Source organism: Onychomys torridus, chromosome 14 (genome assembly GCF_903995425.1).
Source record: "Onychomys torridus chromosome 14, mOncTor1.1, whole genome shotgun sequence".
In the NCBI taxonomy this organism is placed as follows: domain Eukaryota; kingdom Metazoa; phylum Chordata; class Mammalia; order Rodentia; family Cricetidae; genus Onychomys; species Onychomys torridus.
The window spans coordinates 79,102,654-79,129,441 of record NC_050456.1 but is presented as its reverse complement, the minus strand read 5'-3'; the positions used below and the strand labels follow the sequence as shown (position 1 = coordinate 79,129,441).

The 26,788-nt window shown below is 46.9% G+C and overlaps 1 protein-coding gene across 16 annotated transcripts in view; it reads right to left on the bottom strand.

Annotated features, from left to right (window-relative positions):
- The window catches only part of Klc1 (kinesin light chain 1), a 54,142-nt gene extending 32,137 nt beyond the window's left edge, over nucleotides 1-22,005 (bottom strand). For 6 of the 16 annotated variants that reach the window (XM_036206099.1, XM_036206100.1, XM_036206097.1 and 3 more), the window contains exons 1-2: nucleotides 21,819-21,990; nucleotides 3,864-4,125 (exon numbers count right to left, since the gene is read on the bottom strand). In XM_036206099.1, coding sequence (XP_036061992.1) covers nucleotides 3,864-4,124 — 261 coding nt within the window. In that variant the 5' untranslated portion in view covers nucleotide 4,125; nucleotides 21,819-21,990. Of the gene's footprint in view, nucleotides 1-3,863; nucleotides 4,126-6,754; nucleotides 6,818-21,818 lie in introns of all 16 variants that reach the window. The other 10 variants (XM_036206108.1, XM_036206102.1, XM_036206107.1 and 7 more) reach the window with 3 other exon arrangements.
- Nucleotides 22,006-26,788: the final 4,783 nt, after the last annotated feature.

Here is a 26,788-nt window from a genome sequence, read left to right as displayed (position 1 = left end):
ATCCCCCTAGGTATAAAATATGAAACACCATAAGGCAGGCTTTTTCTTATTTCCTTTAAAAAAAAAATCAATCAAACAAACAAACTATCATCTACCAAGCAAAAAACAAACAAACAAAAAAACATGTTCCTAACACCTTTCAACAACAGAACTTGAGGCTGGCAAGCAGGTAAAGGTGCTTGCCACCAAGCCTGATGACCTAAGTCCAATCCCTGAGCCCTACAAAGTAGACTCCAATGGATCATTCTCTAACCTGCATGTGCATGCCATGGCAGGAATATGCATGTATGCACAAAATAGATAAGCCTGGCCTAAGTGGTATATGCCTTCAAACCCAGCAGAGGTAGAGGCAGGCAGATCTCCTTGTATGCTTGAGACGGGTGAATTCCAGTGGCAACAGCTAATGGAGACCTGGTCTGCCAGGCACTTCTCAGCCTGGAAACCATCCAGAATTCATCTAGCTTCCTATACATGATTTCAGGATTGCATCTGAAACAGGTAACTGGGAACTAAGTTTGTGTATCCTGGATGTATTTAACAGAGGGTGGTCCTTTAACATCTTGGAGATCTGCTGCATATGACATTTAAAATGTTTAAGTTTTCTGCAGTGAACTGTAACCATTCCTGGCAGTGTCCTTTGAGGTCTCCAAGAAGATGATGGGGCCCTACAACGATGATGCCACCAAGACTATGGGGTAAGGCCACTACGCTGACAAACACCACCCAAAGATCAGTTTGGACTACAAACTGCTCAGGACAATTTCCAGGCAGTTAGCTAAGAAGGTCCAGCCTCACAGACTGCTCCAGCCAGGACGTCAGAGAAGCCCTGCACTTTCCCTCTACATTGAGTCTGGACAACAGCTAGTTCTCCCAGGACCTGACACTATCTCAATTTTCTCAGGGTCCCCCAAAGATGCTACTGTCTCCAGACAACAGGAAGTAATTTTTTTTTTCTGAATTGACTACAGGAAGTAATTTTAAGATCACGATGCCCACATTCCCAAGAGGTTTTTGGTCATTTGGTAGATTATGGATGTTTATCATCATTTGAGGGGGTAGATGCAAGTTGTTAATGGTCATGGTCAGGAAGGAAACTAAGCAAAGGAGGTTAGATTAAGGGAGCTGTTTCTTAAAAGATTTTTAAAAAGTGGGGGAGGGAGATAGCCGGGCGGTGGTGGCGCACACCTTTAACCCCAGCACTCGGGAGGCAGAGGCAGGCAGATCTCTGTGAGTTCGAGACCAACCTGGTCTACAGAGTGAGTTCCAGGACAGGCTACAAAGCTACAGAGAAACCCTGTCTTGAAAAAAAAACAAAAAAAGGTTGGGGATTTAGCTCAGTGGTAGAGCACTTGCCTAGCAAGCACAAGGCCCTGGGTTCGATCCTCAGCTCCACAAAAAAAAGGGGGGGCAGGAATGATAGGATAAAAGGGTTGATTATTGAATCTACTTTTAAACTAAAAAACAACCATTAATCTCAAATCTTTTACAATGTCATATTTTATATACTGATACAAATTTAAGGTTACTTTTGTTAGACCATACTGTATATACATTCCTACTCTTGTTTAAGAGATTTTTTTTGGATACTGATACAAATTTAATGTTATTTTTGTTATAACAAACTAAATATATGCTTTTACTGTTGTTTAAGGTATTGTACCTTATATGCATATATGTTTCTACTCTTGTTTAAGGTATTGCAGCTCATTTAAAAATGTAAAGTTCTAGTACTTGAAAGATATTATTACAAACTATTTAGGATAATAAAGAAATGCAAGTTAATAGTCATCTATAACAATCAAAGTTATAGTCATGTTAGATATGTTTTCAAGGTCAAACATATATTTTAGATAGATGGTCTTCAAACACTTCAGAGACCTACAGAATACAGCATTTAAGATGTTTTAATAATATAAGGCTTTTCATGACAATGAGACACATCTGCTCCTGGCAGCACCAGTCTACTTCAGAGATGATGATAGGCATTGGAAAACCTTCATATGGAGTTTGCTTTCATTTGTGGCAAAGTTAGCCACTGGGCAAGAAACTGCCCCTGCCTTGACTGCTGAGAGTATGCTGTCTAAATTTGACAAACAGTACACAAAAGGTGACTGCTGAACTTTGCCAAGACAATGCAGGACAGTCCTTCAAAATTCCTGATTCACAGCAAAGTCTGTCAGATGTTCTAGGCCTGTAGGCTGAAGATAGATGCTCCAATATTACAGATGAACTTGGGATGACTTCCAGGCAGCCAGCTGTCTCTGTCATTTATACAGTTTTGGAAACTGTTTGCTCTGCACTTCCTGTTTACTCAGGCAATATCTTATCCTACTTAAGTCTCTGATGGGGTTGAAGACTAGATGGAGTTTTATAGTTTTCTTTGTTACCAAATTCAGAAAACAAATGTACAAAAGAGATGTAAAGTTTATAAGGCTGAGAGACATAAAAGCTCAAGTTGTTTATCTAAGAAAATGTTTTAAGGTCTAAAATGGTATTTTTAGGTTGGTAATACAAGTTATGATAGAAAGTGGTTTAGGTATAAAACTCTGGACTCATCAAAATAGGATAGATAATAAAGTAATTTCTCCAAACTTGTCAAATACAAATGGACTAGACATTGTAAATGTAACTCTTACCTGATAATTATTCTTATTGTATATAGTTTTACTATTTTAGAGCTAAAACCTTTTTATTTAGACAAAAAGGGAGAAATGTTGAGGAATATTTGGTTGCACTGTGACACTCCAAGATTGTTAATAAAGTTAAACCTTGAATCAAGGGGCAGAGTCCACAACTAACTGACCAGAATTAGCCATAGAGATTTCAGAGGGCACAGATAGAGAGGAACAGGAAGAGATAGAAAGAGGCTTGGAGATTCATGGCCTTTTCGATATGGGAAGGGGGGTGGTCAGTGAATCATTCCTCTGTTGCTTTCTTGATCTATCAGGTTTGTACCTCAGTATCTGACTTCTGAGTGTGGTGATATATTGTGTACCCTAATAAAATTTGCCTGAAGATCAGAGAACATAACAAGCCTCTAGATTAAACATAGATGCCAGGCAGTGGTGGCACACACCTTTAATCTTAGCACTCAGAAGTCAGAGATCCATCTGGATCTCTGTGAGTTAGTTCAAAGCCACCCTGGACTACATGAGATTGATTCAGTCTAAGGAGAGAAAGAGAGCCAGGCAATGGTGGCACACACCTTTAATCCCAGTACTTGGGAATCACACACACCATTAAATCCCAGCATTAGGAAGGAAGTAATACAGCTGGCCAAAGAAAGGAATATAAGGCATGAGGAGACAGGAACTAAGCTTTTCAGCTGAGCCCTTTTCAGCTAGAAACTTGTTTGGCTGGAGCCCTTCCAGCTGAGGACTCAGAAGATTCATGGACACGGCAAGGTGAGAAGTGGCTCTGGCTTGTCCCTTTGTCTCTCTGATCTTTCAGCATTTACCCCAGTATCTGGCTCCGGGTTTTTTACTATAAGACAATTTTAGAATTTATGTAACACCTGAGTTTTTATTAATAACAGAACAATTTAGGTAAACACTTCACTAGGTGATGACTTTCTTTATTAAAGACAAAACTGGTGATCCTGAAGTCTGCCCCCTGTTCATTCACTAACCGCACAAGCAGAACACTAAGGAAGAAGCCACACCCCAGTGCACTGAATTTGAACCAGGTTTACTGACAGGGCCACAAGTCCTCAGGGGGACATGTGTGCTTCCACTGTCCTCATCTCTATGTCAGAGTTATTCAGACACTCAAAGCAATATGGCTCTGGGTTGCTGTGTGCTGACTGGGTACTGGTCCACCCTACTCTCTAAGCCCATTCACAACTACGTGTCCCCCACTGGTACCTGCGCCTCACTCAGGCCAAGTTCCAGCATCTCCAAGGACTTGCGGATCATGCTGGATTTCTCCTCCACCAGGTTGCTTTCATCATCCTTCTTCAAGCACTTCAGTGTCTCTAGCAAACTCTGCAGGATGGAATTGTGCTCATTCTTCAGAGCTTCCAGCCCCTGAATCACTTGCTTTGTCTTAGAAATGATTTCATCCTGCGTCAGCTTTTCCAACTTCTCTTCCTTTATGTACACCATTGTGGACATGTTGTCATACATTCTAGAATGGAGGGAAAAAGCAAACAGTTCATTATAGTCTATGTTGCTGTTACAACCTTAAACAGGGAACAGTGACAATTATAAATCACGTTTCACAGAGCTGGAGAGATGGCTCAGTGGTTAAGAACACTTGCTCTTAAAAAGGACCTAAGTTCAGTTCCCAGCACCACATGGCAGCTCATAACCATCTGTAACTCCAATTCTAAGGGATTCAACGCCCTCTTCTGGCCTCTGCAGGCACTGTACACAGACAGACAGACAGACAGACAGACACACACACACACACACACACACACACACACACACATATACAGGCAAAATACACATAAAATAAAATAAGTAGATCTTTTAAAACTGTAAACCAGTGGTGGTGGGCACACCTACACACACCTTTAATCTGGAACTCAAGCAGCAGAGTCAGGCAGATCTCCAAGTTCGAGTCCAGCCTGGTCTATATATAGAGTGAGTTCCAGGACAGCTAGGGCTATACAGAGAAACCCTGGGGGTGGGGGGCGCTAAAATTTTTAAATTATATTTTACATATGAAAATTTAAAATGTCCTTGTAGCTTTCATCTTGAATATTCTATGATGTAATGACTTCCTTCATAGACTTGAATTATTCTGATTTACATCTGAATATTTTTATAGGTGAATCAACAGTAACTAAAATTCATGCCAAATGTAAAGTTGCAAAATACTTCAGTGGACATGGCTTCTGAATGTTGGCAAGCTTTATTTCCACAATGAGATGTAGAATGGATACTAAACTAAACTCTTTGAACAGTTTTGTTTGCTTAAAATCAATCGCTGGGGGCTGGAGAGATGGATCAGAAGTTAGGAACATTCATTGACTGCTCTCCTAGAGGTCCTGAGTTCAATTCCCAGCAACCACATGGTAGCTCACAACCATCTATAATGAGATTTGATACCCTCTTCTGGCATGTAGGCAAACATGCAGACAGCACACTATACATAATAAATCTTTTTTAAAAATCACTGTAAAATTATTCACATGTGCCAGGCAGTGGTGCTACATGACTAATCCCAGCACTGGAAGGCAGAGGCAGGCAGATCTCTGTGAGTTCAAGGCCAGCCTGGTCTACAGAGTGAGATCCAGGACAGCCAGGACTACACAGAGAAACCCTGTTTGGGGGAAAAAAAGGAAAAAAAAGTCCTTACCAAGGCCTCATTCTTGTGTTTACTGTACGTTCATTTAGCATGTGGCTCCAGGCCATGTTCTTGTTAATGTGTTTACTGTGCGCTTATTTAGCATGTGGTTCCAAGGCCACTATTGTGAATTTGTTCTGTGTGACAAGGTAGGAAGAGAGTATGCTGGCCAGAAAATGACTGAAGCTCCCTGAAAGCAAGTGCATGTCCTTGTCCCGGGTCCTAGTCCTGGCACACAGGCTGTTCTGCTAAATGACTGGGGCCGTTTTTAGACCAGCTCAAACTGTAGGCGTAATCCGGTTCCCACGAGCAAAGAGGAGGGCAGAGCCCAGGACTAAAAGGCTGAAGGATATAAAATTCAGGTCTTATCCCTCATTCCCTACCCCTGCTAGCAAAGTATTTGCATACTATTTCCAATAATAAACATGTATGCTTGATTCTTCCCATTCAACAGGATTCAAGCATTATACCAAACTTACTCTCAGCTCAGCCCTAGAATATATACCATTTGGTAAGAACCTGCCCCCAGGGAAGCAGAGGCCACAGGGCAAGCTACACAAACAGCCCTGAGATGGTACTAGACAGGGAGCACAGTGGGCCAAAGAGAAGCAGCCAATCCCATGGGGGACCCAGTCTTATCACCGAGCAATTCATGACAGGACAATTTAGGGGCAACAGAAGCTGAGCCTGAGGCCTGACATAGGCTGCTGGAGAGCAGAGACCTCAGGCCTCCCTAGGCTCAGGCTGCACATCAAAGTCAAGCCAAGGTCTTTGGGGGGGGGGGGACGACAGACAGACAGACAGGAGAGGAATTCCAAAGTATCCAAATAAGTTTGGAGGCTATTGCTTTCCTGAGAAATGAGACAGGGGTGGTGACAGGACATGGGCTGTGACTCTAGGGAGACAGGCAGAGCCCTCTAGAGACTCAGCAGTCAGCAGACTCACTTGTGGGAATGTTAAGAGCATGGTCTCAGAGAAACCAGACACAGGAGTTCCTCAATAATGAGACCAATCTCCTACCCAGGAAAAAGAGCTGAGGCATGTCCTGTAAGCAACAGCCTGATTTTTGCAGACATACTTCCCAAAACTGGACATGCTACTTTGGAATACTTTCCTTGCCAGACTGCTCCAAAGTTTATTAGACGGCCATTTGTTCGTACAGAAAATCTGCCTCCTTGTAAACTCTACCCACTGAATTGATTTCATCCTTCTCAAATACACTATGGAGGAGGCACGGTGGGTCTAGCACACAAGAGGCTGAGGCAAGGTTACTGTGACTCTCAGGCCAGCCTGAACTATACAGAGTTTTTAACTTTGTCTAAATTAACCACAAGTCATTAATTAAAATAAAATGAACAAGAAATGTCTTCTGCTTAACACACATGACACATCAACTATTATTCTGCAGGGACAGGGTTCACTAAGGTTCCAAGCTCTCAGCTCACAGGACCCATAGGCATACCTTAGTCAGACTAGTTCCGTGTTTCATCCCAGTCACCACAGTAAAATGCAGACACACGTGTCACTGCAGAGAAAGAGAGAGGCATGTGGACTTAGATGCCCATCTCTCCATTCCTAAGCTTAGTAAGCCACTAGAAGCATTGCTAAGGCAGCTGTCTATTAGGAACTTAAGGTAAACTCCACCTTGAATACCCACGGAAATTCATTCATTCCAGAGGAATGAGGAAAGTAAATGTGGGCATTTTGTGTTTCTAGTGTTGAAAACAGAATCCAGGATCTTGTACATCCTTGGTAAACAGTTCCCCATACTAAATATACTGTGTGGTTTAATTTTCTGAGACATGGTCAAAAAACCCTTATGAGCATCCCTGCCCTCGGGCTGGCATTACAAGCATGCACCACTATGCTCAGCTTATGCAATGCTGCAATGTTGGGAATCGAACCCAGGGCTGCATGTGCTCTCTACCAACTGAAATACACATCCAGATCAAAGATGTTTTCTTAGCTTCATGCTCATTTCCTGACTGGAGATACCTCAAAGGCAACTCCTCATGCTGCATCCAGCAGCTTTCAGCTGCGTCCCTCACTCCTCCTGACGTGTCCTTTGGGGGGCTCAGCCAGGACTTTGTAGAGCACAACTAAGGTCAGCAGATCCATGATAAAATGTTGGTCCTGTGGCCTGGAAATCGTGTGGTTGGTAGTGCTAGCCTAGCAAACACAAAGTCTTGATCCTTAGAATTGCGGAAACAGGATATGGGGTTAATTCCAGCACTTGGGAGGTGGAGGCAGGGGAGTATGAAGTTCAAGGTCATCTTTGGCTACATAGCAAAGCTAGCCTGGGCTACATGAGCCTTTGTCTCACTCCGTAGTTAAAAGCACTTGCTCATACAGATGACTTGGGTTCAGTTCTACCAACCATCTCTAAGTCCAGTTTCATAGAATCCAACACCCTCTTCTGGCTTCCACTGGCATTGCATGCATGTGTACACATATACACGGGCAAATATTCATACACATAAAACAAAATGAATCTTTAAAAGTTAAAATACGGGCTGGAGAGATGGCTCAGAGGTTAAGAGCACTGACTGCTCTTCCAGAGGTCCTGAGTTCAATTCCCAGCGACCACATGGTGGCTCACAACCATCTGTAATGAGATCTGGCGCCCTCTTCTGGTCTGCAGGGACACATGTAGGCAGAACACTGCATAATTAATAAATAAATAAATAAATAAATAAATAAATAAATAAATAAATAAATCCTAAAGAAAAAAGTTAAAATACAAGCCGGGCGGTGGTGGCTCCCAGCACTTGGGAGGCAGAGGCAGGTGGATCTCTGTGAGTTTGAGGCCAGCCTGGGCTACAAATCGAGTTCCAGGAAAGGTGCAAAGCTACAGAGAAACCCTGGTCTCGAAAAACCAAAAACAAAACAAAACAAAAGTTCAAATACAGACCTACAAGGTTTCCAGTAGAACCCAACTACAGAACCATCTGTAACACTGGTGCCTTTTAGCCCTAGCTCAGCCAGCCAGGGAGTTCTTGTCCTCAAAAGTCAAGGCCAGCAGCCATAGCAGCCATGAGCAATTGAAAAATAGATCTCTACCTCAGTTCAATCCCTTAAGATTAAGGGATGGAGGCTCATGCTATGCAAGTCCGATGACTCGCCGGAGCACAACTCCCAGGATCTGCCCTCTTACCTGCACACTCACTAGTCACAACACGCGTGCATACACTTGTTCCACATAAACACACAGTCATGCACACATGCTCACACACATACACAAATAAAAAGATTAAGGCATGGAAATCCAACAGGGGAAACAAGGTAGGCTAGACAGGCAGAGGGGGAGGGCACATAAATAATGACAAAGGCTGGTATAACCACAGAACTACACCACAGCAGGACACCAGAAGCCACTCAAACAATAAAAATCAAAATCATACAGAAGGGCAGGGGTGGGGTGGAGATATGGAGAGCTATGGAGGGATGGTGGCTCAGCAGTAAAAAGCACTAGTTATTCTCCCAGAGGACCTGCGTTCGACTCCAAGCACTAACACAGCAATTCACAACTGTCTTTAACTCCAGTCTTAGAGAATCTGACACCCTCTTCTGGCCTCTGCAAGCACTGCACATGTGTGATGCACATACATACACCCTCTTCTGGCCTCTGCAAGCACTGCACACGTGTGATGCACATACATACACCCTCTTCTGGCCTCTGCAAGCACTGCACACGTGTGATGCACATACATACACCTTCTTCTGGCCTCTGCAAGCACTGTACACGTGTGATGCACATACATACACCCTCTTCTGGCCTCTGCAAGCACTGCACACGTGTGATGCACATACATACACCCTCTTCTGGCCTCTGCAAGCACTGCACACGTGTGATGCACATACATACACCTTCTTCTGGCCTCTGCAAGCACTGCACACGTGTGATGCACATACATACACCCTCTTCTGGCCTCTGTAAGCACTGTACACGTGTGGTGCACATACATACACCTTCTTCTGGCCTCTGCAAGCACTGTACACGTGTGGTGCACATACATACACCTTCTTCTGGCCTCTGCAAGCACTGTACACGTGTGATGCAAATACATACACCTTCTTCTGGCCTCTGCAAGCACTGTACACGTGTGGTGCACATACATACACCTTCTTCTGGCCTCTGCAAGCACTGTACACGTGTGGTGCACATACATACACCTTCTTCTGGCCTCTGCAAGCACTGTACATGTGTGATGCACATACATACATCTTCTTCTGGCCTCTGCAAGCACTGCTCACATGTAGTGTGCAGACATACACAACAGAAAATTTATACACATAAAATTAAAGGTTAAAAAAATTAAACATGTTTTAAAACAGATCACCCAGCTGGGCATGGTAGCACACACCTTTAACCTCAGCAGTTGGGAAGTAGAGGCAGGAGGATAGCTGAGTTTGAGGCCAGCCTGGTAGCCTGGTCTACAAAGAGAGTTCTAGGGCAGCCAGGGCTACAGAGAGAAATTGTTTAGGGGGATGGGTCGCCCAGAACACACTAAAGCCAACATGGCAGACAGAGCTTCACCAACTCTACTCTGCTACCCTGGGACTCTCCACATCATCAGCCACATGGGCAGACTGCTTCTCCCATCACCTAAGTGAGGCCACTACAGGCCTGCCTTTTTCTGGGGTGATCCCAACCCATTCCTGGGATCCCTGCTTGCATATCCTTTAACTCAAGATTTTGTCTTCCATTAAATGAGCTTCCAAGATCCCAATGATGTAATCTTCTCTAAAGAAGCCCACAGCTCCCCTTGGGTATGTTTTACTGCCCTTTGCTTGTTTTGGGTTTTTTTTTCTCTTTATGTATATGGGTATTTTGTCTCTAATATGTCTGTGCACCACACACATGCCACATCCTTGGAGGCCAGAATTGGGTAGCTAATCCCCTAGAACTGGAGTGGAGATGGTTGTTAGCCACAGAGGGGTATTCGGAATCAAACCAGGGTCCTCTGGAAAAGCCACAGTGCTCTAACCACTGAACCACCTCTCCAGCACTCACTACTCTTCTCCAAAGTGTGTCTCCCTCAATCCCTAAACTTACAGAAAAGCTTTTTTTTTTTTTTAACTTTGCTTCTTTAAAAAAATTTTTTTTCTTGAAAAAAAGCCTAAAATAGAGAAACTGCACATACTTCTGAGGACACATGATTTTTGTTTTATCACATTTTATTTGTTTTGTATGTGTGCATGTGTGTGGACACACAGAGGACCACCTACAGGAATCAGTTCTCATCTGCTACCATGTAGATCCCAGGATTCAAACTCTGATTGTCAGGGTTAGCAGTAGACACCTTTACCTGCTGAGCCATCTCACTGTGTAGTGGGTAGCCATCCCAGCATTGGCCTGGAAGTTCCAACCCCCACTGAGGCTTCAGTAATGGCCACGCCCACAAGGCGGGGTGGAGGAGGAAGCGGAAGACCCAGGATTGAGAGGAGCTCTCTCTCTCTTGGTTCTGAGACTGTGGACGCAGGAGGTAAACCAAGCAGAGTTCTCCAGAGAACACCACCAGACTGCACCACACCTTTGCCAGACCCTACAACCTATCCCTTCATTTGTAAGTTACCCCACAAAATAAACCTCCCTTTTAACTACGTGGAGTGGCCTTAATAATTTCACCAATATCACTGCCCTTGTTTTGAGACTGGATCTCACCATGTAGCCCTGGCTACCCTAGAACTCTCTATATAGACCAGGCTGGCCTTGACCTCACACAGAGATCTGCCTGCCTCTAACTCTCAAGTGCTGGTATTAAAGGGTGCACCACCATAACCAGCTCAGGAAATAGGATTTATACCACATCCCACTGAAGGTCTCAGAAGCAATGGGTTCCCACTTAAAGGTGGAACCAGCTGCTTTATGCAAGACAAACTCTCTAGAAGGCTAAGGTACTCCAACACTCCACTTGTAAGACTATAAACCATGGTACCCACATCTTCCAAGTCACACCCTGCAAGCTCTTGCAGGTGGGTCTGCACAAGGAACCAGCCAGAAGAGTGCATGAAGTATGTTCCATGCACAAAGAAACTACTGCAAGACCATGCAAGACCAGCACTAGCAACTGCTGAGTGCTGTTGGAGCCTCGGGGCATCATTCTCTTCCCAGCCTGAAACACTGGGAAGTAGACTCAAAACAACTACAATGTCTACTGAGCCGCCTCCCCAGGTCCACACATCACTTTTGTCTGATAAAAGAATTCAGTGTGTTCAGAAGTTCTATTCTTGGTCCAGTGTTACAGTAGTCTATTTTTATTATGGCAGCTGGGTCCTTTCTGTATCTAAGGGTTTAAAAGAAGCCTGTAGGTCTAGACTAGCCAGTTAGATGTTGGTCCCCACCTGTTGGAAAACAGTAAGCAGCATGAAGTGTGTGTTAACGTACTGGGTGTGTGTTCAGTGAAGCATGCTGAGAAGCTTTAGTCAGAGTGGAGGAAGCTCAGACTCTTGTCTTTTCTGTTGTGACTTGAGGTCATGTCAGCTTGTCTCAGCTGTTCACTGTAAGTGGGGACCACGTGAAATGACCTGCAGATTTATTATTGTCATAAAATGTAAATATGAAAATGCTCCAAAAACTATATAGCCCATGCTGGACTCCAACTTTACCCAGCTAAGGATGACTGTGAACTTCTTTACACACACACACACACACACACACACACACACACACACACACACAGGCCAGAGGACAACTGCCAGAGTTGGTTCTCTCCTACCTTCTACCATTGGTTGCAGGACTCACACTTCAGGTTTTCAGGCAAGCACTTTTATTAGGTGAGCCATCTTGCCTAGCCCTGGTCTTAGATTGCTGATCCTCCTACCTCTGGAGTGATAGGGTTACAGGTGGGTATCCCCACACCCAGTTTGTGAGGGGCTAGGATTGATCCCAGGGCTTCATGCAGGCTAGGCAAGTATTCTACCAACAGAGCTGCACTTTGAGCCCCGCCCCCACTCCTTTTGAGAGAGCATCTCTCTCTGTAGCCTAGAGGACTGAAATCCACTATGCTGTCATGGTAGTCTTCCTGATGCCTCAGCTTCCCAAGCATTGGGATCATACCTTTGCGTTTTAGGAGCTTAATTCAGATATTGGACTTGTCTTTAAAGTGGAGAGTTTTAGGTAATGTGATTGGCATCTCAACTAAAGAGAGGGAGAATGTGGTAGAAAAGTGACCAGGTCTGAGTGAGTACACAGCCAAGGGCAGCAAGGAAATGATACCCAAGAGGCCTGCAGTTCCTGGAGATTGGGTAAGGCCCAGCAAACACAGTGAGGGGACAGGCATGCTCTGGACAGGGCGATGGCAGAGCATGGAGGCTCTTGCCCAAGTCGATAGGAGCACACTTCATGGGAGATGTTCCCAAGAGCTCTGTATGTGTCCGGTGGACCCACCAGACATTAGGAGTACCTACCCAAGAGATGGTGAGCTCATAAACAGCCCATTGTTCTAGACACAGTACACACAGACAGTATCAGACACAAGTTGGAGGGTAGTCTGCAGGGAGCAGCCCATGCTGTGTGTTCAAAGAAACAAATACCCAGTTAGAACTAGATTACAGTGTGCTGTGGATGAGGTAAGTGTCAAAATTACAAAATTAAACAAAGACCTGGCAAGCCCATCTGATATACCCGACAGAGCTGAAAACTGTGTCCACACAAAAAAAGCTGCACACAGCTGCTCCAAAACATAAAGCAAGTGCTGGGCAGATCAAAAATAAACGCACAACTCCTAACAGCAGATGTGGGAAACAACTCAGTGTTCATCAATAAACAGGCAAACAAAATGTGATCCATTCCTACAGAGAAATATGCTCGTCTATAAAAAAGCAACAAGACAATTAGGTGATACACTGAGTTCAAGGCCAACAATGGCTACGTAGCAAGACTGTATCTCAAAACAATATCAAGAAATGTCAAAGGATAAATTGAAAATACAACTTGAAAATGGGCAAGACGTGTAAGGAAATGTAGCATGAGGAGTTTGGTGAGGCAAGAGGACAGGGGTAAGTAAGGAACACACAAAGCTTTGTTTTTCAAGACAGGATTTCTCTGTGTAGTCCTGGCTGTCCTGGAACTCTCTGTAGACCAGGCTGGCCTCGAACTCAGAGATCTGCCTCCCTAGTGCTGGGATTAAAGCATGCGACACCACTGCCTGGCTTACAGTTTTTAGAGATCTACTTATTTTGATTTTATGTGTAATAGTATTTTGCCTGTGTATATGTATCTGTGTATGTCTAAGCAATACACATACATGTACAGTATCTCCCGAGCACTGGGATCAAAGGCATGTGCAACCACTGCCCAGCATTTCTTTTTTTAAGGGTAGCCAGCCTAGGCTGGCCTCACCTGGACGGTCCTCCGGAATGCCTCTTCAGCATCCCTCCTCATGTGCACGTACCGCCACAACCAGCTGCCTACTCTTCCTTAAGACTCACCACAGCACTAGGAATGGAGCTCAGTGGTGAAGCACACCTAAAGTCCTGAGTTCACCCTCAGCATGGCTAAAAATAAATCAACCAGGCTGGAGAGATGGCTCAGCGGTTAAAAGCACTGGCTGTTCTTCCAGAGGTCCTGAGTTCAATTCCCAGCGCCCACATGGTGGTTCACAGCCATCTGTAATGAGATCTGATGCCTTCTGGCATGTAGGCAGAACACAGTATACATAATAAATAAATAAATCTTTTTAAAAAAATAAATCAATCAACCAATCCCTAAGGACTATAGAGGCAAGAGTGCTCCACCTTCATCCCAGAGGACCACCAGAAGAACCCTGCAGGTCCCTTCCTAGCCCTCACAGACAGCAGTTCCTCTATCTAACCTCTTTCTCTAATCTAATCTAACCTAATCCTTTAATCTCCTCTCCTAAACTTCAATCATAACAGTGAACTGAAGGAGCTTAGTAGATAGAGCTGCTTGCCTGGGTGCCTGGGTTCATACCACTGTATAAAACGGGTGAGGTGACAGGCCTGTAGCCCCAGTACTTGGGTGGTAAAGGAAGAAAGACCAGAAGTTCAAGATCATTCTTGGCTACACAGCAATTAAAAGGCAGCCTGGGTTACATGAGAATTGTCACAAACACACATTCATATTCTCTCTATATATATCCTCTCTCTCTCTCTCTATCCCCCCCTCTCTCCAGGAATTCATGCTGACCAAAAATACACAAAAACCTATAAAGTGAAGAGTGTATAAACAGAAGCCATTATGATTGTGTTTACATGCTAACAGCACAGACTGGTACAAAAGGATCATCTGTTTGCCTTCTGGGGTTTTTGTATAGACACAGTGCTACATACCTTTAGTCCCAGCACCTGGGAGGCAGAGGCAGGTAGATCTCTGAGTTCAAGGCCAGCCTGTCTCTGACAGCTAGAACTACATAAAGAGACCCTGTATAGGTGTTCATTCAAAGGAACCCCTGGTGGGGTTCCAGGCCCCAGGTCTCTGCTACAAGATCAACACTGGGTCCTCATTGGGACTCTTCCTGGGCATCCTCTTGTTGTCCTGTCACAGTCACAGAGATCCTGGAGCCCTGGGTCCGAAGGACCATAGTGTGTCCCCCATCCCACCCCAGAGGGCTCCAGCAGATCAAACTGGGTGGATGTTGGGGTAGGGTGGTGTCACACTGCAACTTTCATGACGAGATTTTCCCTTACTTCCTTTTTTATCTTCAATTTATTTTGTTCTATTTGGGGAGAGAGGTTGCAGAAGCAGAGGGTAGATGCAAGGGGACAGGATGAATGGGATTAAGATGCATGATGTGAAAGACACACAAAAATTGAAAATAAAGTTAAGAAAGACTCTGTAAAAAAGCAAAAGGGGAAAAAAAAAAGAAAAAAGAAAAAAGCCAGGTATGGTGGCTCAAGCCTTTAACCCCAGCACTGGGAGGCAGAGGTGGGTGACTCTCTGTGTGTTCAAGGCCAGCCAGATCTACATAATGAATTCCAGTACAGCCAGAGCTGCATAGTGAGACCTTGTCTCAAAAAAACCAAAAAAAAAAAAAAAAAAAACAAAACAAAAACAACCTATTGATTATCCAATAACAAGTAGTCAGCAACGAAATCATATACATACAAGTAGCAGTATATGGACTAATTAGGTTTTATTTATATATTTAGGAATACATTCACACATTAAAGAAATAGAAGCTATGGATTTGACAGCCATGGGGAGGTGCATAGGAAAGGCTCAAGGGAGGAAAGGGAAGGAAGAGAATGATACAATTGCAATTATATTTTAATTGGAAAAAAAAAAAAAAGGAGCCTGGTGGTGGTGGTGGTGGTGGTGGTGGTGGTGGTGGTGGTGGTGGTGGCGGCGGCGGCACACGCCTGTAATCCCAGCACCTCAGGAGGCAGATGGATCTCTGTGAGTTCAAGGCCAGCCTAGTCTACAAGCTAGTCTCAGGACAGCCTCCAAAGCTACAGAGAAATCCTGTCTTGAAAAAACCCAAAAATAAATTTTAAAAAAAATTTAAAAAGGGGGGCTGGAGAGATGGCTCAGAAGTTAAGAGCACTGGCTGTTCTTCCCAAGGTCCTGAGTCCAATTCCCAGCACCCACATGGTGGCTCACAACCATCAATAATGAGATCTGGTGCCCTCTTCTGGCCTGCAGGTATACACACAGGCAGAACATTGTATACATAATTAATAAATAAATCTTTTTTAAAAAAAAAGTTTTTGCAAGGCATGGTGGTACATGACTTTAATCCTAGCACTCAGGCGGCAGAGGCAGGCAGAGCTCTGTGAGTTTGAGGCTAGCCTGGTCTACAAGAGTGTGTTCTAGAACAGCCAGGGCTACACAGAGACTCTATGGGGGAAGGGGGGGAATCCTCTGAATGAACCTTGAAAACATATTACTGAGTGAAACGAACCACTCCTACCAGCTAAGGAAGTCAGAGCCACAGAAAGCAAAAGGAAAAGTTCCAGAGATACACAACAGGAACATCCTTACAACTGCAGTCGGCTGAATGGTAACTCTTTTAAGAATGTTAGGAGAGCCTTTAATCCCAGCACTTGGGAGGAAGAGGCAGGTGGATCTCTGAGTTCAGTGAGTTCTAGCACAGCCAAGGCTACACGGTGAGACCCTGTCTCGAAAAAAGGCTGACAGTAAAACAGATAAAAACAAACAAACAAAAAAAAAACACTGTAGGCTAAAGGTGACACGTGAGGCTGTGACTGAGCACAATGAGGTTCAAGGCTGACTTGGAAGCAGTGATGGAACTGCCCATACCCTGCTCTCTAGTAATCCTGCACTCCTGTGCCAGAAGGACAGAGGGTCCACACGAGCACCTGACCAGGAACAGCGTAGGAACAGTGACAGTACATTGCAGGACCTTGCAGATGGAGTGTCCACACCAGGCAGTGGGAGGCAGCAGACAACCCATGGCTTAAACTGGGGTAATGAGAGGCCAGCCTGGTGGCACACACCGTCAATTCCAGCACTCAAGAGGCAGAGGCAGGAAGATCTGTGAGTTCTAGGGCAGCCTCGGCTGCATAACTGAGTTGTAGGCCACCCAGGGCCACATACTGATACCCTGTCTTAAAACAAACAAACAAAAGAACCCTGAAATAATGGGAATATTTTAGAACCAAATAAATCATTTAATTTACATACATATAAAATTCCCTTTAAAAGTTTATTCCATTGTTATTCATTTTATAAATTAAAAAAACAAATAATTTTATCTACCTCCAAATATTAGTAAAAACAAAACCACAATTCAATTTTTAGACTTACTTTTTTTTTTTTTTTTGATGTTTTTAGAGTGGCATGCTGGAGACTGAACCTAGGCTTCATACATACTAGGCCATAATTCTACTACTGAACTACACACCCAGGCATCCTCAGTCTTTGAGACAGAGCCTTGCCATGTAAGCCAGGCTAGTCCTCTCCCTTGCGATCCTAAGGGCGGGAAGTGTGGGTGTGACACCACACCCTGGACCACAGTGCATTCTGGTCCATGAGTACTAACTAGTTTGTTTTCTTGTTTGTTTGTTCCTTTGCTTTTAAATAAAATCTCTCTACATATAGTCCTCCAGCTGTCCTGGAACTCACTCTGGAGACCAGGCTGTCCTGGAACTCAGAGAGATCCTCCTGCCTCTGCCTCCCGAGTGCTGGGATTAAAGGCGTGTGCCATCATGCCCAGCCCTCATTAGGAAGCTACAGGGGTAAGGATGCCCTGACAGCAAGAAGGCAGAGGGAAGGGGAGGAGCAGGGAGCTCCAGCGAAGACCTGAATAATCAGCAGTAACCTCCAAATCCAGAGGGTCTTTCAGTCCGACTGCTCTTGAGTGCTCCCCTTAGGTCTCAGATCACCATCCCCAGGCTCATCTTGGTCTTCACTTCAGACCTGTATCCTGAGCTAGTCCATGGGGCCTCCCACAAGCACCTGGAATTTATCAAATCCAAAAGTAAACATCATCTTGTCCTCTCCCCATTCTCCCTAACTGGTTGTCACCATCCAGTGAGTCACCCAAAGCAAAGGAGCTATTCTAACGCAATCTTTCAACAAGCGCAGTAAGTGCTGAGGGTGCAGCAGCATTGGCAGGAAGGAGGACAAGGATGAGATCCCACCCTCATGGAGATGAGCAATGCATGAGCAGACAGACATAAACAAGAAAATGATGATCAGGGAGTGGAGAGACAACTCAGCAGTTACGAGCATTTGCTGCTCACAAGCATTGGTAACTCCAGTTCCAGGGGATCCCGTGTCCTTTTCTGGTTGCCTCAGGCACCAGGCATGCATGCAGTGCACATACAGACACACAGGCAAACACTCAAACACATAAAAACAAATTAGCCTTTTGTTAAAAAATGATAAAACAGGGCTAGAGATGGCTCAGTGGTTAAAAGCAGACTGCTCTTCTAGAGGACCTGGGTTCAATTCCCAGCACCCACATGGCAGCTCACAACTGTCTGTAATTACAAGATCTGACACCCTTGTACAGACATACAAGCAGGCAAAACACCAATGCAAACAAAAATAAACTATTTTTAAGAATGATAAGGCCGCGCAGTGGTGGCGCATGCCTTTAATCCCAGCACTTGGGAGGCAGAAGCAGGCGGAACTCTGTGAATTCAAGGCTAGCCTGGGCTACAGCGTGAGTTCCAGGACAGGCTCCACAGAGAAACCCTGTCTCAAAAAACAGAAGAGAGAGAAAAAAAAAAAAAGAATGATAAGACAAAACAGTGATTTCAGTAGGGAAGTACTCCCAAGAGAAGTCAGGCAGGATGGGGCAGAACCATGGCTTATAACTCAGCACAGCAGGTACCTGGCTGTGCTTTAGTGGAGTCAAAGCAGCCAGAGCTGGGGCAGGGTGGGGACACGCTGGAACTTTAGTAGCTGACTGACATGGTCCACTGGCCACACTGGCCATGGTCTACACAGGCCCACTCTAAGGCAGTGCTGGAGTCTTGTCACCCTCCCCTCTGGCCCCTCCCCTCCCCAAGGCCGACTACTGCATTCTTGGTCCCACTGACAGCTGCTCCTCTGCAGCTCCAGCTGCTGTCGGAAATCACTCCCAAACCAGGGTGGACCCTCCCAGGACGCTCACCTGTCGGCAGCACCCACACCACCCTCACCTCCTCCATGCCACCTGGCTCCTCTCACCCTCCTCCAACCTCAGAGCAGGAACAGCCTTCCCTGGCACCTCCTACCACTGCACGCGCATTTCCTGCCTCACCTTGCCCTCCCCCACCCCACTGCGACAAGCCTCAACCACAGCCCACTCTCCGGCCTTATTTCCTCCCATCAGCACCACACGAGGCCAATCTGCACCTGCCCTTGCGTGTCCGGAAGAACTTCCTCACCGCTCATGCTGGGTCTAACCTCTTCGGGAACTGTCCTTGCCAGGATCCCTAATACTGTGCAGTGGATTTTCATCGGTCAACAGTCCCTCAAGCCCCTGCTTCCACAATCTCCATCGGATAGCTTTATTCTTTTTTTTACTTTGTTTGAGGCAGGATCTTGCTATGCAGCCCAAGGTGGCCTAGAAAACTCTGTCTCACCCTCCAGAGCCTGTGTCAGCATGCCTAGTTTTTAACACGTCACTCTACACTCTGAAACTTGGCACTGTCTTGCTCAGGATGGTCGTCATTTCTGTCACTTCTGACTTTGCTTGCTAATTGTTTTATGTCAATCATGTCTAAAGATTGTTTATGGCCCTTTAGAGACTTTCATTTTTTCCCCATCTAAAAATACATGCTTTAAAACGTTTACTTTTTAAGATTTATTATTTATGTGCACACCTGCATTATTTTTTTGTGCACCAGAGGTAAGAAGAGTCTTGGGTTGCCTGGAACTGGAGTTAGAGACAGTTATAACCCACCTGATCTGGGTGTTGGGAACCAAACCCGGGTCCCTCTAAAAGAACAGTAATTGCTCTTAACAATGGAGCCAACACTCTAGTCCCAAGAATGCATTAACTTTTAAAAATATAAACATTTAAATTGTGGGCAGTACTTCATTTGTTTGTTTTTGCACTGAGGAAACAGGACCTTTTGAATGCTAGGCTAGTACCCTACCATTGAGCAACATCTCCAGCCTCAAAGACTTTACTTTGGATTATTTAAGGCATGTGTACCTCACCTCTTCCATCTTTGCATTGAAAAATTCCCTGTCCACATTCCATTGATGTCTACACTCTTCCCGGTTTTGTTGAGGGTGCTGAGACACCCTCCTGCTGTCACCCCCTGCCAGGTGTTTGCTTTTACCATGCACGGCCAAGCAAGGTGAACATGTTGGAGGGTCAGCACCAGGTCCCACCCCTCCTGGTTCAACTACAGGGCCAAGGCTGGCCTGCAACAGGATACATCCTCTGATGATCTGGAGGGGGCCCACCCTCCCACACAGCTACACTCTCTGAAATCTTAAATAGAATCATTGCATTCTTACAAATACTTAGACACAGAACAGGAAGTCAAATTTCCTACAACTGGGCTAGTGGGCAGTCCATGAAAGATCACTAACTGTAGCAGATTTAGGAGACTCAAGGGTTGGTTCAATTTCCTAATGGTGTTTTCACAGTCCTATTAGAATGAATTCCAGGCTAATTCTGATCTAAGGCTTAGTCATGCTGTATAAAAAGCCTTGGAATTTAAGCAACGCAAAGAATCGAAAATGCAACTACTCCTCTACATAGCAGTTTAAATGGCATATAAAATTTTTTGTTCTCAATCTTCCCCCAAATCCTGTTTTTCTGTGTAGCCCTGACTGCCCTGGGACTCGCTCTGGAGATCCCCCGCTGGGATCAAAGGTTTTCACCACCACCTCCCCGGCCTCTCTTAAGACATCATTTTTACAAGTACACCAGATCACCACTTAATATGTAAATTCCCAACCTGTTTAAATAATAAAACGCTAGTAGGCAGTAACAATTCCATCACAATACACCTGGAAATGATCTGCAAACTTCGTTATAATGCCATCCACTCCATCACACACTAATATTACTTTTTTAACGCTTTAATTTTTTTTATGGGGAAGGGGCTCCACACGTAACAAGGAAAAGCACTCCAGGCTGGGCACGTTCAGGTCGCCGGGGAGAGGCCACTGAAAGAGACTGGCTGGCCCCGGGCCACGGACCACAGTATGACAGCACGCCGCCCAGGGCGGTGCCGAGGAGAGGTGGGGGCTGGAAGGGCGGGGTGGCCTAAGACAAAGCCAGCCGGCTGACCCCTAACACACACCCCGCCGCCGCCGCCGCCTCCCTGGGACCTCAGCAGCGAGGCTTTGGGACCCTAAGCCCACAGCTGCCATGGAAAGGCCGCCCCCACCCCTGGGCCTGAGTCAGGGCGGGGCTCCGAACACAGATGGGACAGAAGCCTCAGGGACACAAGAGAGGAACGGAGGAGAGCGCAAGGGGCAGGAACCCGAGCTAAAGTGCAGGCAGAGAGGACTGAGCCCCGAACCTGGAGGGTCAGGGGAGGAGAAGGGATGAGGACTTCAACCCAGAGAGGCACAGGCAGAGAAGGGACAGGTCCCGAACCAGGGCTGCGGGGAGAGAGCAAGAGCTTCAGCCTCAAGATGTGCAAGCAGAGAAATGACAAAGGCCCCACACAGGAGGGGCGCAGACAGAGACAGGGCAGGAACTCAAACCAGGGGCGCAGGTAGGCAGCGACAAGGACCGCATCCCAGAGGCGCTCAGAGAGGTGACAAGGGACCCGAACCTGCAAGGGAGCAAGCTGGACAGAAATCCAGCCTGGATGGGCACAGGCTGGCAGAGGACAAGGACCGCAGAGTGCAGGCGCACGGGCGGAGGTGACAGAGACCCGAGCGCCGAGAGGCGCAGGCAGGGCGGGGAGGGGACCGGGCGTGCAGACCCGGGTGAGAGGGCCGGGGCGGGGTCTGGGCCCGGGCGGAGGACCAGGATCGCAGGCTGGAAGGGCCGGGTGCAGATGCGGCGGTGGACGGGAAGGGACCGGGAGCCTCAGCCTGGCGGCTGCGGGCGGGAAGGGGTCGCGGCTGCGTCTGGAGCGCTGCGCACGAGCCGCTCGGAGCCCGGGGCGGGGCGGGGACCCGGCCGCGCACTCACCGTCCGATCGGGAGCGCCGCGCTCGTCGCGCTGTCACAGGCCTAGGCCGCGCAGAGCCCAGCCGCCTCAGCAGCAAGCAGCGCCTCCGCGGCCGCCCCGCAGCATCCTCACCCCGACCCGCGCTCCGCAGCCTCGCGCCACCGCTCCGCCGCCGAAAATGGCGTCGCCGGCGCCGCGCCCGCCCCACAATGCCGCGCGCCGTGACGTCACCCGCCCTCGCGCCGCCGGGCGGGGCTCGGGGGGGAAACTGAGGCCGGGGTCGGCGGTCCAGCTCTCTCCAGAAACCTCTAGTCCGCGTGCGGTCGTCTGTGACTCGGAGGCCTTGCCCGTCGCGCCTCAAGAGACAGCGGAGGGGAGGGATCCAGGCGGCAGGGCCCACCCCTCCGCGCCTCGCTCCTAGCCGCCGCTCTCGACCTCCAGCCTGGCCCGAAGGGCAGGCTTGCCAGCTCCGCTTGCTCCTGGGCCAGCTCTCTCAGCCGCCTGGCACCCCAGCTGCAGGCCTGACTCAGCAGCCGGCTGGAGGGCACGCTGAGTCAGTGGCAAGGCCGAGCTTGCGGGCACCGGCTTGGGAACTCGCCAGGTGCCTGCAGACGTCCCCAGAGCGGCCGGGTGGCATTACTAAGGGGTAGGAGTTGCGAGTGCCAGCCTCCCCACCTTGGGAACCGCGGCCCTCTTCTGATGGCATTGCCCAGCACCTGCTGCCGTCTTCCGCCGGGCAGTTACACCTGTCACCATCAGGGAGGCAGGTGCTTTGGGGCTTAACAGGCAGATCCAGTTACTTTGACCTCCAAATAGATGATAGGTAGATAGATAGATAGATAGATAGACAGATAGATAGATAGATAGATAGGTAGGTAGATGATAGATAGATAGATGATAGGTAGGTAGATAGGTAGGTAGGTAGGTAGGTAGATAGATAGATAGAGATAGATAGATATAGATGATAGATAGATGATAGGTAGATAGATGATAGATAGATAGATAGAGATGATAGATAGACAGAGATGATAGATAGATAGATAGATAGATAAATAGATAGATAGAGATGATAGATAGACAGAGATGATAGATAGATAGATGGATGATAGGTAGGTAGGTAGATAGAGATAGACTGATAGAGATGATAGATAGATGATAGATAGAGATGATAGATAGATAGATATGGATAGATAGATAGATAGATAGATAGATATAGATGATAGATAGATAGATGATAGATAGATATAGATGATAGATAGATAGATAAAAGACTGACTTATAAGGGACAGCTCCTGTAGAGAACATAGCAGCTCAGACTGGCCTAAAGAGAGGCGGTCAAGTAAAGCCCCAGCACACAAACTGCTGCTTGGATGTTGGGTCACCATTTCTTCAGTCAATACATCTGCTCCTGGCCAGGTGCTTATCTAAAAGAGTAGGCTAAGCAGGAGCCGGTTTCCATCCCGCAGGTCAATCTCTGCCCCCTCAGAGCCCTGTGCACACTTTTCAGTGAAGGGCGAAAACTACCTCCTTTTAAAAAATCTGTCCCTTGCCATCACTTTTCCTGGTTTAGCATCTCGTTCTTTTGCCCCTTCAACTGATGTCCACTAAACTCCCCCAGTCCTCATGGGAAGACCCAGGTGCATAAAGTGGCAGATGTCTGCTCCCATTGCAGTGAGGATGCAGCAAGACTTGCTGAAACAGAACAAGAGGCAGGTGAAGGGGAAGGGTATACAACCCAATTCCAAGGTCAGAGAGGCGTGCTGACACCGAAAATATAGGAAGGAATGGACCCACAAAGCCAGCCTAGAGTGCTCCAGCAAAGTCGTGAGGGAGCATCCCCTTGTGTTACGGGGAAGAAAAGACAAGCAAGTTTGGGAAGTGGTGGCGCACGCCTTTAATCCCAGCAGAGGCAGTCAAATCTCTGAGTTTGAGGCCAGCCTGGGCTACAAAGCAGATTTCAGGACAACCAGAGATGTTACACAGAGAAACCCTGTCTTGAAAAACCAAAACTACAAAAAAAAAAAAAAAAAAAAAAAAAAATTAAAGGAAAGAAAAGACGAAGTTAATCCACACTGCCACAGCCACACGTCCCTATCAGCACCAGGGTAAAAGTCCTTAGCTTGGTCTGTGGTTGACAAGGCCCACAGGACCTGGTTGTGCTAACCTCCTAGCACCCTGTCCCTGGCTGCCTTCATCTGTCCCCGAGTTTGCTGCGACACACTAAGTTTGGTGTCCACTTGCCTAGAATGTTGTGTGAATTCCTGGGGAGACAGAGAAATCTGTTCAGGGCCTGGAGAGAAAAGGCTAAATAGTTTAGAATGTTTGCTGTTCTTTCAGAGGACTAGAGTTCTGTTTCCCACATGGGGAAATGCTCACAGTTGCCTGTAACTCCAGCTCCAGAGCATGTGGCCCTCTTCTGGTCTCTGACATCTGCACACATGGCCACACACCCACACATACACATAAATGAATGTGAATCTTTGAAAAAAAATATATAAATATCTGTTCACCCCCAATTAGGATATCCACAGACCAAAGAAAGAATTACACCCTAGTCCAGCTGAGTCAAAGAGCTTTTTGGGGTTATTTACAGAAGCAAGGGTGACTCATGAATAGCTATACCACCCAAAGGTCACCCAGCATGTGTGACAGTTCACAAAAGCTGCATTGCTGGAGTCCCATCCTCAGTTAACTTATCACCTCAATACACACAGTACCTCTCAAGACCATGGACAACTAGGTGGCAGGAAGGAGTGGCCACAGGACTCTTGGGTGAGGGTCTGGTACCTCTCCTGGGAGTGGTTAACAGTTCCTTCCCATGAATCTAGCCAGCACTGTATGATATTGCTTCTTTCATTACCATGCCTGCAGAGCCAAGGTATTCTGTAGGTCCTCATAGCAGTCTCTGCTCCACCATGGCAATGGTCATGTTATTCCCACGGGAATAGTTAGACACAACATATGTTCTTCTTTGTCCCTCAGTACTCCAAGACTCAGGCAAGAGTCATTCCTCAAAGAAGCCTTCTCTGACCATGCCAGCCCGGCCAGAGCCTCCCCCAAGCTTCCACCTGTCCCTTCCTCTGCTGTACAGTGTGGTCAGTTGACAGCTGTTTGTCCCCTGGCCTGGCATCGTCAGAGCAGGAGGGCCTCACAACACTGCCTGGCACCTGCCACGGAGCAGCAGTGTATGCCACTGGGGCCAATGGAAGAGAGGAGGTCAAGCTGACCCTTGGCCTCACGCCCTCTGATGGAAGAGACTCAAGCCCCTTGAGTCCTCGACTTCTGTCTTTGACTCCAGAATTCCTGACAGTTCTTGGAGCCATTAGTGGCTGAAGTTACTCCCCCGAGGGAGGGACTGACCAAGGCTCCGCTGTCCAAATACTTGGGAGGACAGCTGCCTGGAGGCTGGGTGAAGCAAAGGAGTGTCTACAGTCAGCCTCACCCATCCTTGCTTGAATACCTTGTTTTGTTTTGAGATAGGGTCTCCTATATCCCAAGTAGACCTCAAACTCATTATGAACTGAGGATGATCTTGAACTTATGAACCCCTTGCCTCCATCTCCCAAATGTCAGAATTACAGGCATGCATCACCACACCCAATTTACACAGTGCTAGGGATTAAAGACTGGGTTTTATGCATACTAGGCAAGCACTCTACAAACTGAGCTACATCTCCTGCCTGGTACCGTCTCTGGTGGTCCTCTGACCCTCAATGCTTCTGACTTGGAGGATGGCAGAACCATGAAGTTATGTCCCACAGGAGCTCGGCGTTGGCAGTGAGAGGCCTCACTTAGAGCAACGGGGCCCTGGGAATAAACAGAGGGTCCCAGGGCAGAGCCTTAACACCTGATTGTGGAGATCTGTGTGGCCTCTGAGCATCCCTGGGACCAGCTGAAGGGTTGTGGGGCTGGGACATCAAGGGACCTGGCCCTCCCTGCTCCCTATATGTTGCTCCCCACTAGGGTTGTTCAGGCTGTCTCAGTGAAGGCGAGTGTGGGTCTTGGGTACTCTTCTGTCCAGTAAGGGCAGCCAGCATGATGGTGCTACCAGTCTGCTTCTCCATCCTCTTCCCTTCCTAGATGGAAATGTGTGGTCCTCTGCCCTCATTCCTTCCATCTCCTTCAGCTTCTGGACCTGCTGCCCCCTCCCTACCTGGACAGATCAATAAGCTGCCTGGAAATGTAACCAAAGCTGGGGTTCAGCTTGTGGGTTTGATTTTTGTTCCAATTAGGATTACTATTGCTGTGATAAACAGCATGACCAAAAGCAAATTGAGGAGGAAAAGGTTTGTTTGGCTTACACTTCCATGTTATGGGTCACCACTGGAGGAAGTCAGAACAGGAACTCAAGCAGGGCAGGAACCTGGAGGCAGGAGCCAATGCAGAGGACATGGAGGAGTGCTGCTTATTGGCTTGCTCCCCATAGCTTGCTCAGCCCACCTTCTTATAGAATCCAGGGCCAATAACTTAGGGGTGGCACCACCCACCATGGCCTGGGCTCTCCCTCATCAATCACTAATTAAGAAAATGCGCTGAAGGGTTGGGGATTTAGCTCAGTGGTAGAGCGCTTGCCTAGCAAGCACAAGGCCCTGGGTTCGATCCTCAGCTCAAAAAAAAAAAAAAAAAGAAAGAAAAGAAAATGCACCAAGCCGGGCAATGGTGGCACACACCTTTAGTTCCAGCACTCAGGAGGCAGAGGCAGGCGGATCTCTGTGAGTTCAAGGCCTGGGCTACCAAATGAGTTCCAGGAAAGGTGCAAAGCTACACAGAGAAACCCTGTCTTGGAAAAAAAAAAAAAGAAAGAAAGAAAGAAAGGAAATGCCCTACAGTCTTGCCAACATCCCAATCTTATAGAGGTGTTTTCTCAGTTGAGGTGCCCTCTTCCTCGATGACTACACCTTGTGCCAAGTTGGCAAAATTAACCAGCACAGTGTCCTTTGGTTTGTTTTTGAAACAAGGTCTCAAGTAGCCCAGGCTGGCCTCAAAGTCAC